The following is a 15,281-nucleotide window of genomic DNA, read 5'->3' as shown; positions in this document are numbered from 1 at the left end:
ATTACTCTGTCACAGCCGCTCTGCTCAGCATGGCACAAACTACAGGCACTACACTGAGAGAGACAGAGCTTGGTGTGTTTGTGTCTGTGTGCGGTGCATGCGTGCGTACGTAAGTGTTACCAGTGTGTGCTGTGTGTATGTGTGTGTGTATTGGTATGGGGTGTACCGGTGTGTGTGTGTGTGTATTGGTATGGGTGTTACCGGTGTGTTGTGTGTGTGTATTGGTATGGGTGTACCGGTGTGTGTGTGTGTGTGTATTGGTATGGGTGTACCGGTGTGTGTGTGTGTATTGGTATGGGTGTACCGGTGTGTTTGGTATTGGTATGGGTGTACCGGTGTTGTGTGTGTGTGTGTGTGTATTGGTATGGGTTGTACCGTGTGTGTGTGTGTGTGTATTGGTATGGGTTGTACCGGTGTGTGTGTGTGTGTGTGTGTGTGTGTGTGTGTGTGTGGTGTGTGTGTGTGTGTGTGTGTGTGTGTGTGTGTGTGTGTGTGTGTGTGTGTGTGTGTGTATTGGTATGGGTTGTACCGGTGTGTGTGTGTGTATTGGTATGGGTGTACCGTGTGGTGTGTGTATTGGTATGGGTGTACCGGTGTGTGTGTGTGTATTGGTATGGGTGTACCGGTGTGTGTGTGTGTGTGTATTGGTATGGGTATAATCAAAATCAACCAGTAAGTACAGATAGTAACGTCAGTATAAATCCCCTGGCACGGTCCCCGCAGCCGGACAGCTTTCTCATGGCTTCTGAAGGAAATGCTGTAGGAATGCTCAACCGGTGTCGCTCATTCAGCCGACAGAAACGTTCAACTGGTTTTCCCCATTAAGCAACGAGTTGGAGTCTAAAGCCGAGCCTTCTCTGGTCTCTACTCCTCCCGTTCTGGGGTCAGAGACGCCGAAGCCTCCCACCATTAGCTCTGACTAATTGAAAACAGTAGTCATTGGCGACTCCGCAGTATTAGACTTAAAACGAATCATCCAGCGACCATACACTGTTTACCAGGGGGCAGGGCTACCGACGTTAAGGCTAATCTGAAGATGGTGCTGGCTAAAGCTAAAACTGGCGAGTGTAGAGAGTATAGGGATACTGTTGTCCACGTCGGCACCAACAATGTTCGGATGAAACAGTCAGAGGTCACCAAGCGAAACATAGCTTCAGCGTTGTAAATCAGCTAGAAAGATGTGTCGGCATCGACTAATTGTCTCTGGTCCCCTCCCAGTTAGGGGGAGTGATGAGGTCTACAGCTGAGTCTCACAACTCGATTGTTGGTTGAAATCTGTTTTCTGCCCCTCCCAAAAGTAGATCATTGTAGATAATTGGCCCTCTTTCTGGGACCAAGCCTGGCCTGTTGAGGAGTGACAGACCACATCCTAGCTGGAGGGGTGCTCTGATCTTATCTACGAACATAGACAGGGCTCTAACTCCCTTAGCTCCACAATGAAATAGGGTGCAGGCCAGACAGCAGGCTGTTAGCCAGCCTGCCAGCTTAGTGGAGTCTGCCACTAGCACAGTCAGTGTAGTCAGCTCAGCTATCCACATTGAGACGGTGTCTGTGCCTCAACCTAGGTTGGGCAAAAGTAAACATAGCGGTGTTCGCCTTAGCAACCTCACTAGAATAAAGACCTCCTCCATTCCTGCAATTATTGAAAGAGATCGTGAGAGACGCAAACTTGGTCTCATCCTTTAAGTCTTTACTGAAGACTCTTCAGTAGGTCCTATGATTGAGTGTAGTCTGGCCCAGGAGTGGGAAGGTGAACGGAAAGGCTCTGGAGCAATGAACCGCCCTTGCTGTCTCTGCCTGGCCGGATCCCCTCTTTCCACTGGGATTCTCTGCCTCTAACCCTATTACAGGGGCTGAGTCACTGGCTTACTGGTGCTCTTCCGTGCCGTCCCTAGGAGGGGTGCGTCACTTGAGTGGGTTGAGTCACTGACGTGGTCTTCCTGTCTTGGTTGGCGCCCCCCTTGGGATGTGCCGTGGCGGAGATCTTTGTGGGCTATACTCGGCCTTGTCTCAGGATGGTAAGTTGGTGGTTAAAGATATCCCTCTAGTGGTGTGGGGGCTGTGCTTTGGCAAAGTGGGTGGGGTTATATCCTTCCTGTTTGGCCCTGTCCGGGGTATACAATCGGATGGGGCCACAGTGTCTCCTGACCCCTCCTGTCTCAGCCTCCAGTATTTATGCTGCAGTAGTTTATGTGTCGGGGGCTAGGGTCAGTCTGTTATATCTGCAGTACTTCTCCTGTCTAACCCGGTGTCCTGTGTGAATTTAAGTATGCTTTAAGTATGCTCTCTCTAATTCTCTCTTTCTCTCTCTCAGAGGATCTGAGCCCTAGGACCATGCCTCAGGACGATCTGGCATGATGACTCCTTGCTGTCCCCAGTCCACCTGACCGTGCTGCTGCTCCAGTTTCAACTGTTCTGCCTGCGGCTACGGAACCCTGACCTTTTCACCGGATGTGCTACCTGTCCCAGACCTGCTGTTTTCAACTCTCTAGAGACAGCAGGAGTTGTAGAGATACTCTCAATGATCGGCTATGAAAAGCCAACTGACATTTACTCCTGAGGTTCTGACTTGTTGCACCCTCGACAACTACTGTGATTATTATTATTCGACCATGCTGGTCATTTATGAACATTTGAACATCTTGGCCATGTTCTGTTATAATCTCCACCCGGCACAGCCAGAAGAGGACTGGCCACCCCTCATAGCCTGGTTCCTCTCTAGGTTTCTTCCTAGGTTTTGGCCTTTCTAGGGAGTTTTGCATTGCTTGCTGTTTGGGGTTTTAGGCTGGGTTTCTGTACAGCATTTTGAGATATCAGCTGATGTACGAAGGGCTATATAAATACATTTGATTTGATTTGGATTTGATTTGTATATCTGTGTGTGTATCAGCATGTGTGTACCGGTGTGTGTTTGTGTACCGGTGTGTGTGTGTATCAGTGTATGTGTACCGGTGTGTGTTTGTGTACCGGTGTGTGTGTGTGTGTATAAGTGTGTGTGTACAGGTGTGTGTGTATCAGTGTGTGTGTACCGGTGTGTGTGTACATGTGTGTGTGTATCAGTGTTTGTGTATCGGTGTGTGTGTATCAGCGTGTGTGTATCAATGTGTGTGTACCAGTGTGTGTGTTTGTGTGTACCGTTGTGAGTGTATCAGTGTGTGTGTACAGGTGTGTGTGTATCAGTGTTTGTGTATTGGTGTGTGTGTATCAGCGTGTGTGTATCAGTGTGTGTATATCAGTGTGTGTGTGTACCAGTGTGTATATCGGTGTATGTGTGTGTGTGTGTGTAGGTATCCTACCTCTGCAGTAGGGCAGGGGGAAGTCCCATGCTGCGGTCCCAGCAGACGTAGCCAGACAAGACAGCGTGGTGTGACCCTCCAACACGTAGCCGGGGCTGCAGCTGTACCTGATCTTCTCTCCAATGTTAAAGGTTGAGCCCTGTTGAAGACCGTTGACCAGCTGGCCTGGGTTACCACAGGTATAACTGGGTAGAGCTGGGAGGAGAGGGAGAGAGAGAGAGGTTACCACGGGTATAACTGGGTAGAGCTGGGAGGAGAGAGAGAGAGAGGTTACCACAGGTATAACTAGTTAGAGCTGGGAGGAGATAGAAAGAGAGAGAGAGCGATTACCACAGGTATAGCTGAGTAGAGCTGGGAGGAGAGAGAGAGAGAGTGAGAGAGAGAGAGAGAGAGAGAGAGAGAGAGATTACCACAGGTATAGCTGAGTAGAGCTGGGAGGAGAGAGAGAGAGAGAGAGAGAGAGATTACCACAGGTATAGCTGAGTAGAGCTGGGAGGAGAGAGAGAGAGAGAGAGAGAGAGAGAGAGAGAGAGAGAGATTACCACCGGTAGAGCTGGGAGGAGAGAGAGAGAGAGAGAGAGAGAGAGAGAGAGAGAGAGAGAGAGAGAGAGAGAGAGATTACCACAGGTAGAGCTGGGTAGAGCTGGGAGGAGAGAGAGAGAGATTACCACAGGTATAGCTGAGTAGAGCTGGGAGGAGAGAGAGAGAGATTACCACAGGTATAGCTGAGTAGAGCTGGGAGGAGAGAGAGAGAGAGAGAGAGGTATAGCTGAGTAGAGCTGGGAGGAGAGAGAGGTATAACTGAGTAGAGCTGGGAGGAGAGAGAGGTATAGCTGAGTAGAGCTGGGAGGAGAGAGAGGTATAACTGGGTAGAGCTGGGAGGAGAGAGAGACAGGTATAGCTGAGTAGAGCTGGGAGGAGAGAGAGAGGTATAACTGAGTAGAGCTGGGAGGAGAGAGACAGGTATAACTGGGTAGAGCTGGGAGGAGAGAGAGACAGGTATAGCTGAGTAGAGCTGGGAGGAGAGAGAGAGAGAGAGAGAGGTATAACTGGGTAAATTGTTCCAAATGTCACATTTTTAGATTGTTAAGGCTAACATAAAGCCTTACATCTGAATGGTTAAGTTAAGTGTAGCTAAGGGTTAAGGTAAGGGATAAGGTAAGGGTTAAGGTAAGGGTTAAGGTAAGGGTTAAGGTAAGGGTTAAGGTAAGGGTTAAAGTAAGGGTTAAGGTAAGGGTTAAGGTAAGGGATAAGGTAAGGGTTAAGGTAAGGGTTAAGGTAAGGGTTAAGGTAAGGGTTAAGGTAAGGGTTAAGGTAAGGGTTAAGGTAAGGGTTAAAGTAAGGGTTAAGGTAAGTGTAGGTAAGGGTTAAGGTAAGGGTTAAGGTAAGGGTTAAGGTAAGGGTTAAGGTAAGTGTAGGTAAGGGATAAGGTAAGGGATAAGGTAAGGGTTAAGATAAGGGTTAAGGTAAATGTAGGTAAGGGATAAGGTAAGGGATAAGGTAAGGGTTAAGGTAAGGGTTAAGGTAAGGGTTAAGGTAAGTGTAGGTAAGGGATAAGGTAAGGGTTAAGGTAAGGGTTAAGGTAAGGGTTAAGGTAAGTGTAGGTAAGGGATAAGGTAAGGGATAAGGTAAGGGTTAAGGTAAGGGTTAAGGTAAGTCTAGGTAAGGGTTAAGGTAAGTCTAGGTAAGGGTTAAGGTAAGGGTTAAGGTAAGTGTAGGTACGGGTTAAGGTAAGGGTTAAGGTAAGTGTAGGTAAGGGATAAGGTAAGGGTTAAGGTAAGGGTTAAGGTAAGGGTTAAGGTAAGTCTAGGTAAGGGTTAAGGTAAGTCTAGGTAAGGGTTAAGGTAAGGGTTAAGGTAAGTGTAGGTAAGGGTTAAGGTAAGGGTGAAGATAAGGGTTAAGGTAAGTCTAGGTAAGGGTTAAGGTAAGTCTAGGTAAGGGTTAAGGTAAGGGTTAAGGTAAGTGTAGGTAAGGGTTAAGGTAAGGGTGAAGATAAGGGTTAAGGTAAGTCTAGGTAAGGGTTAAGGTAAGTCTAGGTAAGGGTTAAGGTAAGGGTTAAGGTAAGTGTAGGTAAGGGTTAAGGGAAGGGTTAAGGTAAGTGTAGGTAAGGGTAAGGTAAGTCTAGGTAAGGGTTAAGGTAAAGGTTAAGGTAAGTCTAGGTAAGGGTTAAGGTAAGGGTTAAGGTAAGTGCAGGTAATGGTTAAGGATTGGGTTTAAACAAAAATCTAAAATCAAATATGCAAACATTGCCACCAGAGAAAGATGTTTACTCCCATCACCATCTATACCACCCTGATGATGTTTACTCCCATCACCATCTACACCACCCTGATGATGTTTACTCCCATCACCATCTACACCACCCTGATGATGTTTACTCCCATCACCATCTACACCACCCTGATGATGTTTACTCCCATCACCTTCTACACAACCCTGATGATGTTTACTCCCATCACCATCTACACCACCCTGATGATGGTTACTCCCATCACCATCTACACCACCCTGATGATGGTTACTCCCATCACCATCTACACCACCCTGATGATGGTTACTCCCATCACCATCTACACCACCCTGATGATGTTTACTCCCATCACCATCTACACCACCCTGATGATGTTTACTCCCATCACCATCAACACCACCCTGATGATGTTTACTCCCATCACCATCTACACCACCCTGATGATGGTTACTCCCATCACCATCTACACCACCCTGATGATGCTTACTCCCATCACCATCTACACCACCCTGATGATGGTTACTCCCATCACCATCTACACCACCCTGATGATGGTTACTCCCATCACCATCTACACCACCCTGATGATGTTTACTCCCATCACCATCTACACCACCCTGATGATGGTTACTCCCATCACCATCTACACCACCCTGATGATGTTTACTCCCATCACCATCTACACCACCCTGATGATGGTTACTCCCATCACCATCTACACCACCCTGATGATGGTTACTCCCATCACCATCTACACCACCCTGATGATGGTTACTCCCATCACCATCTACACCACCCTGATGATGGTTACTCCCACCACCATCTACACCACCCTGATGATGGTTACTCCCATCACCATCTACACCACCCTGATGATGGTTACTCCCATCACCATCTACACCACCCTGATGATGGTTACTCCCATCACCATCTACACCACCCTGATGATGGTTACTCCCATCACCATCTACACCACCCTGATGATGCTTACTCCCATCACCATCTACACCACCCTGATGATGGTTACTCCCATCACCATCTACACCACCCTGATGATGCTTACTCCCATCACCATCTACACCACCCTGATGATGGTTACTCCCATCACCATCTACACCACCCTGATGATGGTTACTCCCATCACCATCTACACCACCCTGATGATGGTTACTCCCATCACCATCTACACCACCCTGATGATGCTTACTCCCATCACCATCTACACCACCCTGATGATGTTTACTCCCATCACCATCTATACCACCCTGATGATGTTTACTCCCATCACCATCTACATCACCCTGATGATGGTTACTCCCATCTACACTACCCTGATGATGTTTACTCCCATCACCATCTACACCACCCTGATGATGTTTACTCCCATCACCATCTACACCACCCTGATGATGTTTACTCCCATCTACACCACCCTGATGATGCTTACTCCCATCACCATCTACACCACCCTGATGATGGTTACTCCCATCTACACCACCCTGATGATGCTTACTCCCATCACCATCTACACCACCCTGATGATGGTTACTCCCATCACCATCTACACCACCCTGATGATGTTTACTCCCATCTACACCACCCTGATGATGTTTACTCCCATCACCATCTACACCACCCTGATGATGGTTACTCCCATCACCATCTACACCATCCTGATGATGTTTACTCCCATCACCATCTACACCACCCTGATGATGTTTACTCCCATCACCATCTACACCACCCTGATGATGGTTACTCCCATCACCATCTACACCACCCTGATGATGGTTACTCCCATCACCATCTACACCACCCTGATGATGTTTACTCCCATCACCATCTACACCACCCTGATGATGTTTACTCCCATCACCATCTACACCACCCTGATGATGGTTACTCCCACCACCATCTACACCACCCTGATGATGGTTACTCCCATCACCATCTACACCACCCTGATGATGGTTACTCCCATCACCATCTACACCACCCTGATGATGGTTACTCCCATCACCATCTACACCACCCTGATGATGGTTACTCCCATCACCATCTACACCACCCTGATGATGCTTACTCCCATCACCATCTACACCACCCTGATGATGGTTACTCCCATCACCATCTACACCACCCTGATGATGCTTACTCCCATCACCATCTACACCACCCTGATGATGGTTACTCCCATCACCATCTACACCACCCTGATGATGGTTACCCCCATCACCATCTACACCACCCTGATGATGGTTACTCCCATCACCATCTACACCACCCTGATGATGCTTACTCCCATCACCATCTACACCACCCTGATGATGTTTACTCCCATCACCATCTATACCACCCTGATGATGTTTACTCCCATCACCATCTACATCACCCTGATGATGGTTACTCCCATCTACACTACCCTGATGATGTTTACTCCCATCACCATCTACACCACCCTGATGATGTTTACTCCCATCACCATCTACACCACCCTGATGATGTTTACTCCCATCTACACCACCCTGATGATGCTTACTCCCATCACCATCTACACCACCCTGATGATGGTTACTCCCATCTACACCACCCTGATGATGCTTACTCCCATCACCATCTACACCACCCTGATGATGGTTACTCCCATCACCATCTACACCACCCTGATGATGTTTACTCCCATCACCATCTACACCACCCTGATGATGTTTACTCCCATCTACACCACCCTGATGATGTTTACTCCCATCACCATCTACACCACCCTGATGATGGTTACTCCCATCACCATCTACACCATCCTGATGATGTTTACTCCCATCACCATCTACACCACCCTGATGATGTTTACTCCCATCACCATCTACACCACCCTGATGATGGTTACTCCCATCACCATCTACACCACCCTGATGATGTTTACTCCCATCACCATCTACACCACCCTGATGATGGTTACTCCCATCACCATCTACACCACCAAGATGATGGTTACTCCCATCACCATCTACACCACCCTGATGATGGTTACTCCCATCACCATCTACACCACCCTGATGATGTTTACTCCCATCACCATCTACACCACCCTGATGATGGTTACTCCCATCACCATCTACACCACCCTGATGATGGTTACTCCCATCACCATCTACACCACCCTGATGATGGTTACTCCCATCACCATCTACACCACCCTGATGATGGTTACTCCCATCACCATCTACACCACCCTGATGATGCTTACTCCCATCACCATCTACACCACCCTGATGATGGTTACTCCCATCACCATCTACACCACCCTGATGATGCTTACTCCCATCACCATCTACACCACCCTGATGATGGTTACTCCCATCACCATCTACACCACCCTGATGATGGTTACTCCCATCACCATCTACACCACCCTGATGATGGTTACTCCCATCACCATCTACACCACCCTGATGATGCTTACTCCCATCACCATCTACACCACCCTGATGATGTTTACTCCCATCACCATCTATACCACCCTGATGATGTTTACTCCCATCACCATCTACACCACCCTGATGATGGTTACTCCCATCTACACTACCCTGATGATGTTTACTCCCATCACCATCTACACCACCCTGATGATGTTTACTCCCATCACCATCTACACCACCCTGATGATGTTTACTCCCATCTACACCACCCTGATGATGCTTACTCCCATCACCATCTACACCACCCTGATGATGGTTACTCCCATCTACACCACCCTGATGATGCTTACTCCCATCACCATCTACACCACCCTGATGATGGTTACTCCCATCACCATCTACACCACCCTGATGATGTTTACTCCCATCACCATCTACACCACCCTGATGATGTTTACTCCCATCTACACCACCCTGATGATGTTTACTCCCATCACCATCTACACCACCCTGATGATGGTTACTCCCATCACCATCTACACCATCCTGATGATGTTTACTCCCATCACCATCTACACCACCCTGATGATGTTTACTCCCATCACCATCTACACCACCCTGATGATGTTTACTCCCATCACCATCTACACCACCCTGATGATGGTTACTCCCATCACCATCTACACCACCCTGATGATGGTTACTCCAATCACCATCTACACCACCCTGATGATGGTTACTCCCATCACCATCTACACCACCCTGATGATGGTTACTCCCATCACCATCTACACCACCCTGATGATGGTTACTCCCATCTACACCACCCTGATGATGTTTACTCCCATCTACACCACCCTGATGATGTTTACTCCCATCACCATCTACACCACCCTGATGATGTTTACTCCCATCACCATCTACACCACCCTGATGATGTTTACTCCCATCACCATCTACACCACCCTGATGATGGTTACTCCCATCTACACCACCCTGATGATGTTTACTCCCATCACCATCTACACCACCCTGATGATGTTTACTCCCATCTACACCACCCTGATGATGGTTACTCCCATCACCATCTACACCACCCTGATGATGGTTACTCCCATCACCATCTACACCACCCTGATGATGGTTACTCCCATCACCATCTACACCACCCTGATGATGGTTACTCCCATCTACACCACCCTGATGATGGTTACTCCCATCACCATCTACACCACCCTGATGATGTTTACTCCCATCACCATCTACACTACCCTGATGATGGTTACTCTCATCACCATCTATACCACCCTGATGATGCTTACTCCCATCACCATCTACACCACCCTGATGATGGTTACTCCCATCACCATCTACACCACCCTGATGATGTTTACTCCCATCACCATCTACACCACCCTGATGATGTTTACTCCCATCACCATCTACACCACCCTGATGATGTTTACTCCCATCACCATCTACACCACCCTGATGATGGTTACTCCCATCTACACCACCCTGATGATGTTTACTCCCATCTACACAACCCTGATGATGGTTACTCCCATCTACACTACCCTGATGATGTTTACTCCCATCACCATCTACACCACCCTGATGATGCTTACTCCTATCACCATCTACACCACCCTGATGATGGTTACTCCCATCACCATCTACACCACCCTGATGATGTTTACTCCCATCACCATCTACACCACCCTGATGATGTTTACTCCCATCACCATCTACACCACCCTGATGATGGTTACTCCCATCTACACCACCCTGATGATGGTTACTCCCATCTACACCACCCTGATGATGTTTACTCTCATCACCATCTACACCACCCTGATGATGTTTACTCCCTTCACCATCTACACCACCCTGATGATGGTTACTCCCATCTACACCACCCTGATGATGTTTACTCTTATCACCATCTACACCACCCTGATGATGGTTACTCCCATCTACACCACCCTGGTGATGTTTACTCCCATCTACACCACCCTGATGATGGTTACTCCCATCTACACTACCCTGATGATGTTTACTCCCATCACCATCTACACCACCCTGATGATGCTTACTCCCATCACCATCTACACCACCCTGATGATGGTTACTCCCATCACCATCTACACCACCCTGATGATGTTTACTCCCATCACCATCTACACCACCCTGATGATGTTTACTCCCATCACCATCTACACCACCCTGATGATGTTTACTCCCATCACCATCTACACCACCCTGATGATGGTTACTCCCATCTACACCACCCTGATGATGTTTACTCTCATCACCATCTACACCACCCTGATGATGTTTACTCCCTTCACCATCTACACCACCCTGATGATGGTTACTCCCATCTACACCACCCTGATGATGGTTACTCCCATCTACACCACTCTGATGATGGTTACTCCCATCACCATCTACACCACCCTGATGATGTTTACTCCCTTCACCATCTACACCACCCTGATGATGGTTACTCCCATCTACACCACCCTGATGATGGTTACTCCCATCACCATCTACACCACCCTGATGATGGTTACTCCCATCACCATCTACACCACCCTGATGATGGTTACTCCCATCTACACCACCCTGATGATGGTTACTCCCATCTACACCACCCTGATGATGGTTACTCCCATCACCATCTACACCATCCTGATGATGTTTACTCCCATCACCATCTACACCACCCTGATGATGGTTACTCCCATCACCATACCCGTCCACAACACACTGGGATGGTTTACACACTGTCATGACATTGGCCTGTTGTTGAGGTTTATGACCCCCATAAATACATTTCACCCGTTCCTCTCTCTACTCTACAGATGGTTACTCCCATCACCATCTACACCACCCTGATGATGGTTACATCTACACCACCCTGATGATTTGAGTAACCACCTGATGATGGTTACTCCCATCTATACCACCCTGATGATGGTTACTCCCATCTACACCACCCTGATGATGGTTACTCCCATCACCATCTACACCACCCTGATGATGTTTACTCCCATCACCATCTACACCACCCTGATGATGTTTACTCCCATCACCATATACACCATCCTGATGATGTTTACTCCCATCACCATCTACACCACCCTGATGATGGTTACTCCCATCACCATCTACACCATCCTGATGATGGTTACTCCCATCACCATCTACACCACCCTGATGATGGTTACTCCCATCACCATCTCCGTCCACAACACACTGGGGATGGTTTACACACTGTCATGACATTAGGCTGTTGTTGAGGTTTATGACCCCCATAAATACATTTCACCCGTTCCTCTCTCTACTCTGCAGATGGTTACTCCCATCACCATACCCGTCCACAACACACTGGGGATGGTTTACACACTGTCATGACATTGGCCTGTTGTTGAGGTTTATGACCCCCATAAATCCATTTCACCCGTTCCTCTCTCTACTCTGCAGATGTGAATCTTGGAAAGCCCTTTTTTTAACATAGAGAGAGTCTATTAACATCAAAAGGTTGGGGAACGGAACCATATTTCGGCAATCCAACCAGTTGAAAATATGTGTTGGTACTTAACACGCCCTTCTCACCCTACTGCATAAACCTGCATTTCATAAAAGCCTTTTACGAAAATGTAACATTTGTGTTCCCGAGGACGACGGTCTACAGAGCTAAGACAACTTCAGCGTGAGCTTCAAGTATGGCAACTTGGTATGAACTTTGAACTCTTATTCACTAAAGAAGTGATACCTCCTAGCCGTTGAGTGAGCAGCAGCAGCAGCTGTCAACGTGGGCTAGGAGAGGACGGACAAAGTATCTCATCTGCCAAACACACGACGCTACTACAACGCCTCCGTTCTACCAGACATTCTTCAGAGGACAGGAAGATCTCTGCTGGGCAACACGGCCTTCCATTTACGACCAAACTATTGAAGCACAGCTCAGAGCAAATATTTGTTGCATTTTCCACGACAACGCTATCACCCGACGTACTCAGACATGGATGGACATCAAATGCCTGAACCAGGGAGTTGTTGTTGTGGGGAGTTAAGCGCCTTGATTCAACGAATCATCTAGGATTTAATATCAGCAACCCTTACTTATCAGCAGATCTTTCCATTCGGTCCCGAAACTGATAACACTCTGGTTTCTGCCTCTCTAACTGCTAGGCTACCCCCCTGGTTTCTGCCTCTCTAACTGCTAGGCTACCCCCCTGGTTTCTGCCTCTCTAACTGCTAGGCTACCCCCCTGGAGTCTGCCTCTCTAACTGCTAGGCTACCCCCCTGGTTTCTGCCTCTCTAACTGCTAGGCTACCCCCCTGGTTTCTGCCTCTCTAACTGCTAGGCTACCCTCCCCCTGTGTGTCCGTAACACCAGCGTCCCTGGGGACATACCTCTTTTCGCAGTCTGGTAGGAAGGTATATTTAGGCACTTCCAAGGCTACCCCCCTGGTTTCTGACTCTCTAACTGCTAGGCTACCCCCCTGGTTTCTGCCTCTCTAACTGCTAGGCTACCCCCCTGGTTTCTGCCTCTCTAACTGCTAGGCTACCCCCCCTGGTTTCTGCCTCTCTAACTGCTAGGCTACACCCCTGGTTTCTGCCTCTCTAACTGCTAGGCTACCCCCCCTGGTTTCTGCCTCTCTAACTGCTAGGCTACCCCCCCTGGTTTCTGCCTCTCTAACTGCTAGGCTACCCCCCCTGGTTTCTGCCTCTCTAACTGCTAGGCTACCCCCCCTGGTTTCTGCCTCTCTAACTGCTAGGCTACCCCCCCTGGTTTCTGCCTCTCTAACTGCTAGGCTACCCCCCTGGTTTCTGCCTCTCTAACTGCTAGGCTACCCCCCCTGGTTTCTGCCTCTCTAACTGCTAGGCTACCCCCCCTGGTTTCTGCCTCTCTAACTGCTAGGCTACCCCCCCTGGTTTCTGCCTCTCTAACTGCTAGGCTACCCCCCCTGGTTTCTGCCTCTCTAACTGCTAGGCTACCCCCCCCTGGTTTCTGCCTCTCTAACTGCTAGGCTACCCCCCTGGTTTCTGCCTCTCTAACTGCTAGGCTACCCTCCCCCTGTGTGTCCGTAACACCAGCGTCCCTGGGGACATACCTCTTTACGCAGTCTGGTAGGAAGGTATATTTAGGCACTTCCAAACCTTACATTGGGCTCCAAAATTACTGGCACCTCTGACTGGCAATGCACAAACAATACTTAAAATGATATAAACAACATAATTATAGAGATAAACTCAAAATAACAACATTTGAGAAAATACTGTACTTTATTAATGTTTCAATGGAACCAACCAAATCATACAATTATTTAATACAAAATAAATTTCACCAAAATCAAGGTTTCATAATTATTGGCACTCCTCATTTAGCACTTAGTGCAACAACCTCTGGCAATGACAACAGCATGGAGTCTTTTCCTGTGATGTTTGACAACGTTAAGGAACACATTTGGAGGATCCTTTCAAGATCCTTCACATTCTTTTGTGTTGTGCTTATCAATTATCCTCTTCCACTCAGCCCACAGGTTTTCCATTGTATTGAGGTCAGGTGACTGAGATGGCAATGGCAGAACATTGATTTTGTTGTCACAGAACCATTTCTGTGTGGATCTTGAGGTATGTTTCGGGTCATTGTCTTGTTGGAAAGTCCACCTACGGCCAAGTCCCAGCCTTCTGACAGAGGCAACCAGATTGTCAACCAAAATTGTCTGATACTTGGTGGAATTCATTAAGCCATCAATATTAACCAGTGCCCCTGGATCTCTGGAATTAAAACAGCCCCAAAACATCACTGACCCCCCTCCATATTTCACCGTGGGTATGGGGTGACCCCCCTCCATATTTCACCGTGGGTATGAGGTGACCCCCCTCCATATGTCACCGTGGGTATGAGGTGACCCCCCTCCATATGTCACCGTGGGTATGAGGTGACCCCCCTCCATATGTCACCGTGGGTATGAGGTGACCCCCCCTCCATATGTCACCGTGGGTATGAGGTGACCCCCCTCCATATGTCACCGTGGGTATGAGGTGACCCACCACCATATTTCACCGTGGGTATGAGGTGACCCCCCTCCATATGTCACCGTGGGTATGAGGTGACCCCCCTCCATATGTCACCGTGGGTATGAGGTGACCCCCCTCCATATGTCACCGTGGGTATGAGGTGACCCCCCTCCATATGTCACCGTGGGTATGAGGTTCCTCTCCATATTTCACCGTGGGTATGAGGTGACCCCCCTCCATATTTCACCGTGGGTATGAGGTTCCTCTCCATATGTCACCG

At 48.3% G+C, this 15,281-nt stretch overlaps 1 protein-coding gene across 1 annotated transcript in view; it reads right to left on the bottom strand.

Annotated features, from left to right (window-relative positions):
• csmd2 (CUB and Sushi multiple domains 2) overlaps positions 1-15,281 on the bottom strand; it is an 895,829-nt gene that overhangs the window by 645,322 nt on the left and 235,226 nt on the right. Inside the window, 1 exon segment of the mRNA XM_031789283.1 lies at positions 3,297-3,491. Within this exon segment, the coding sequence (XP_031645143.1) occupies positions 3,297-3,491 (195 nt within the window).

Source organism: Oncorhynchus kisutch, linkage group LG14 (genome assembly GCF_002021735.2).
Source record: "Oncorhynchus kisutch isolate 150728-3 linkage group LG14, Okis_V2, whole genome shotgun sequence".
In the NCBI taxonomy this organism is placed as follows: Eukaryota; Metazoa; Chordata; class Actinopteri; order Salmoniformes; family Salmonidae; genus Oncorhynchus; species Oncorhynchus kisutch.
This window is presented reverse-complemented; position numbering and strand designations above follow the sequence as displayed.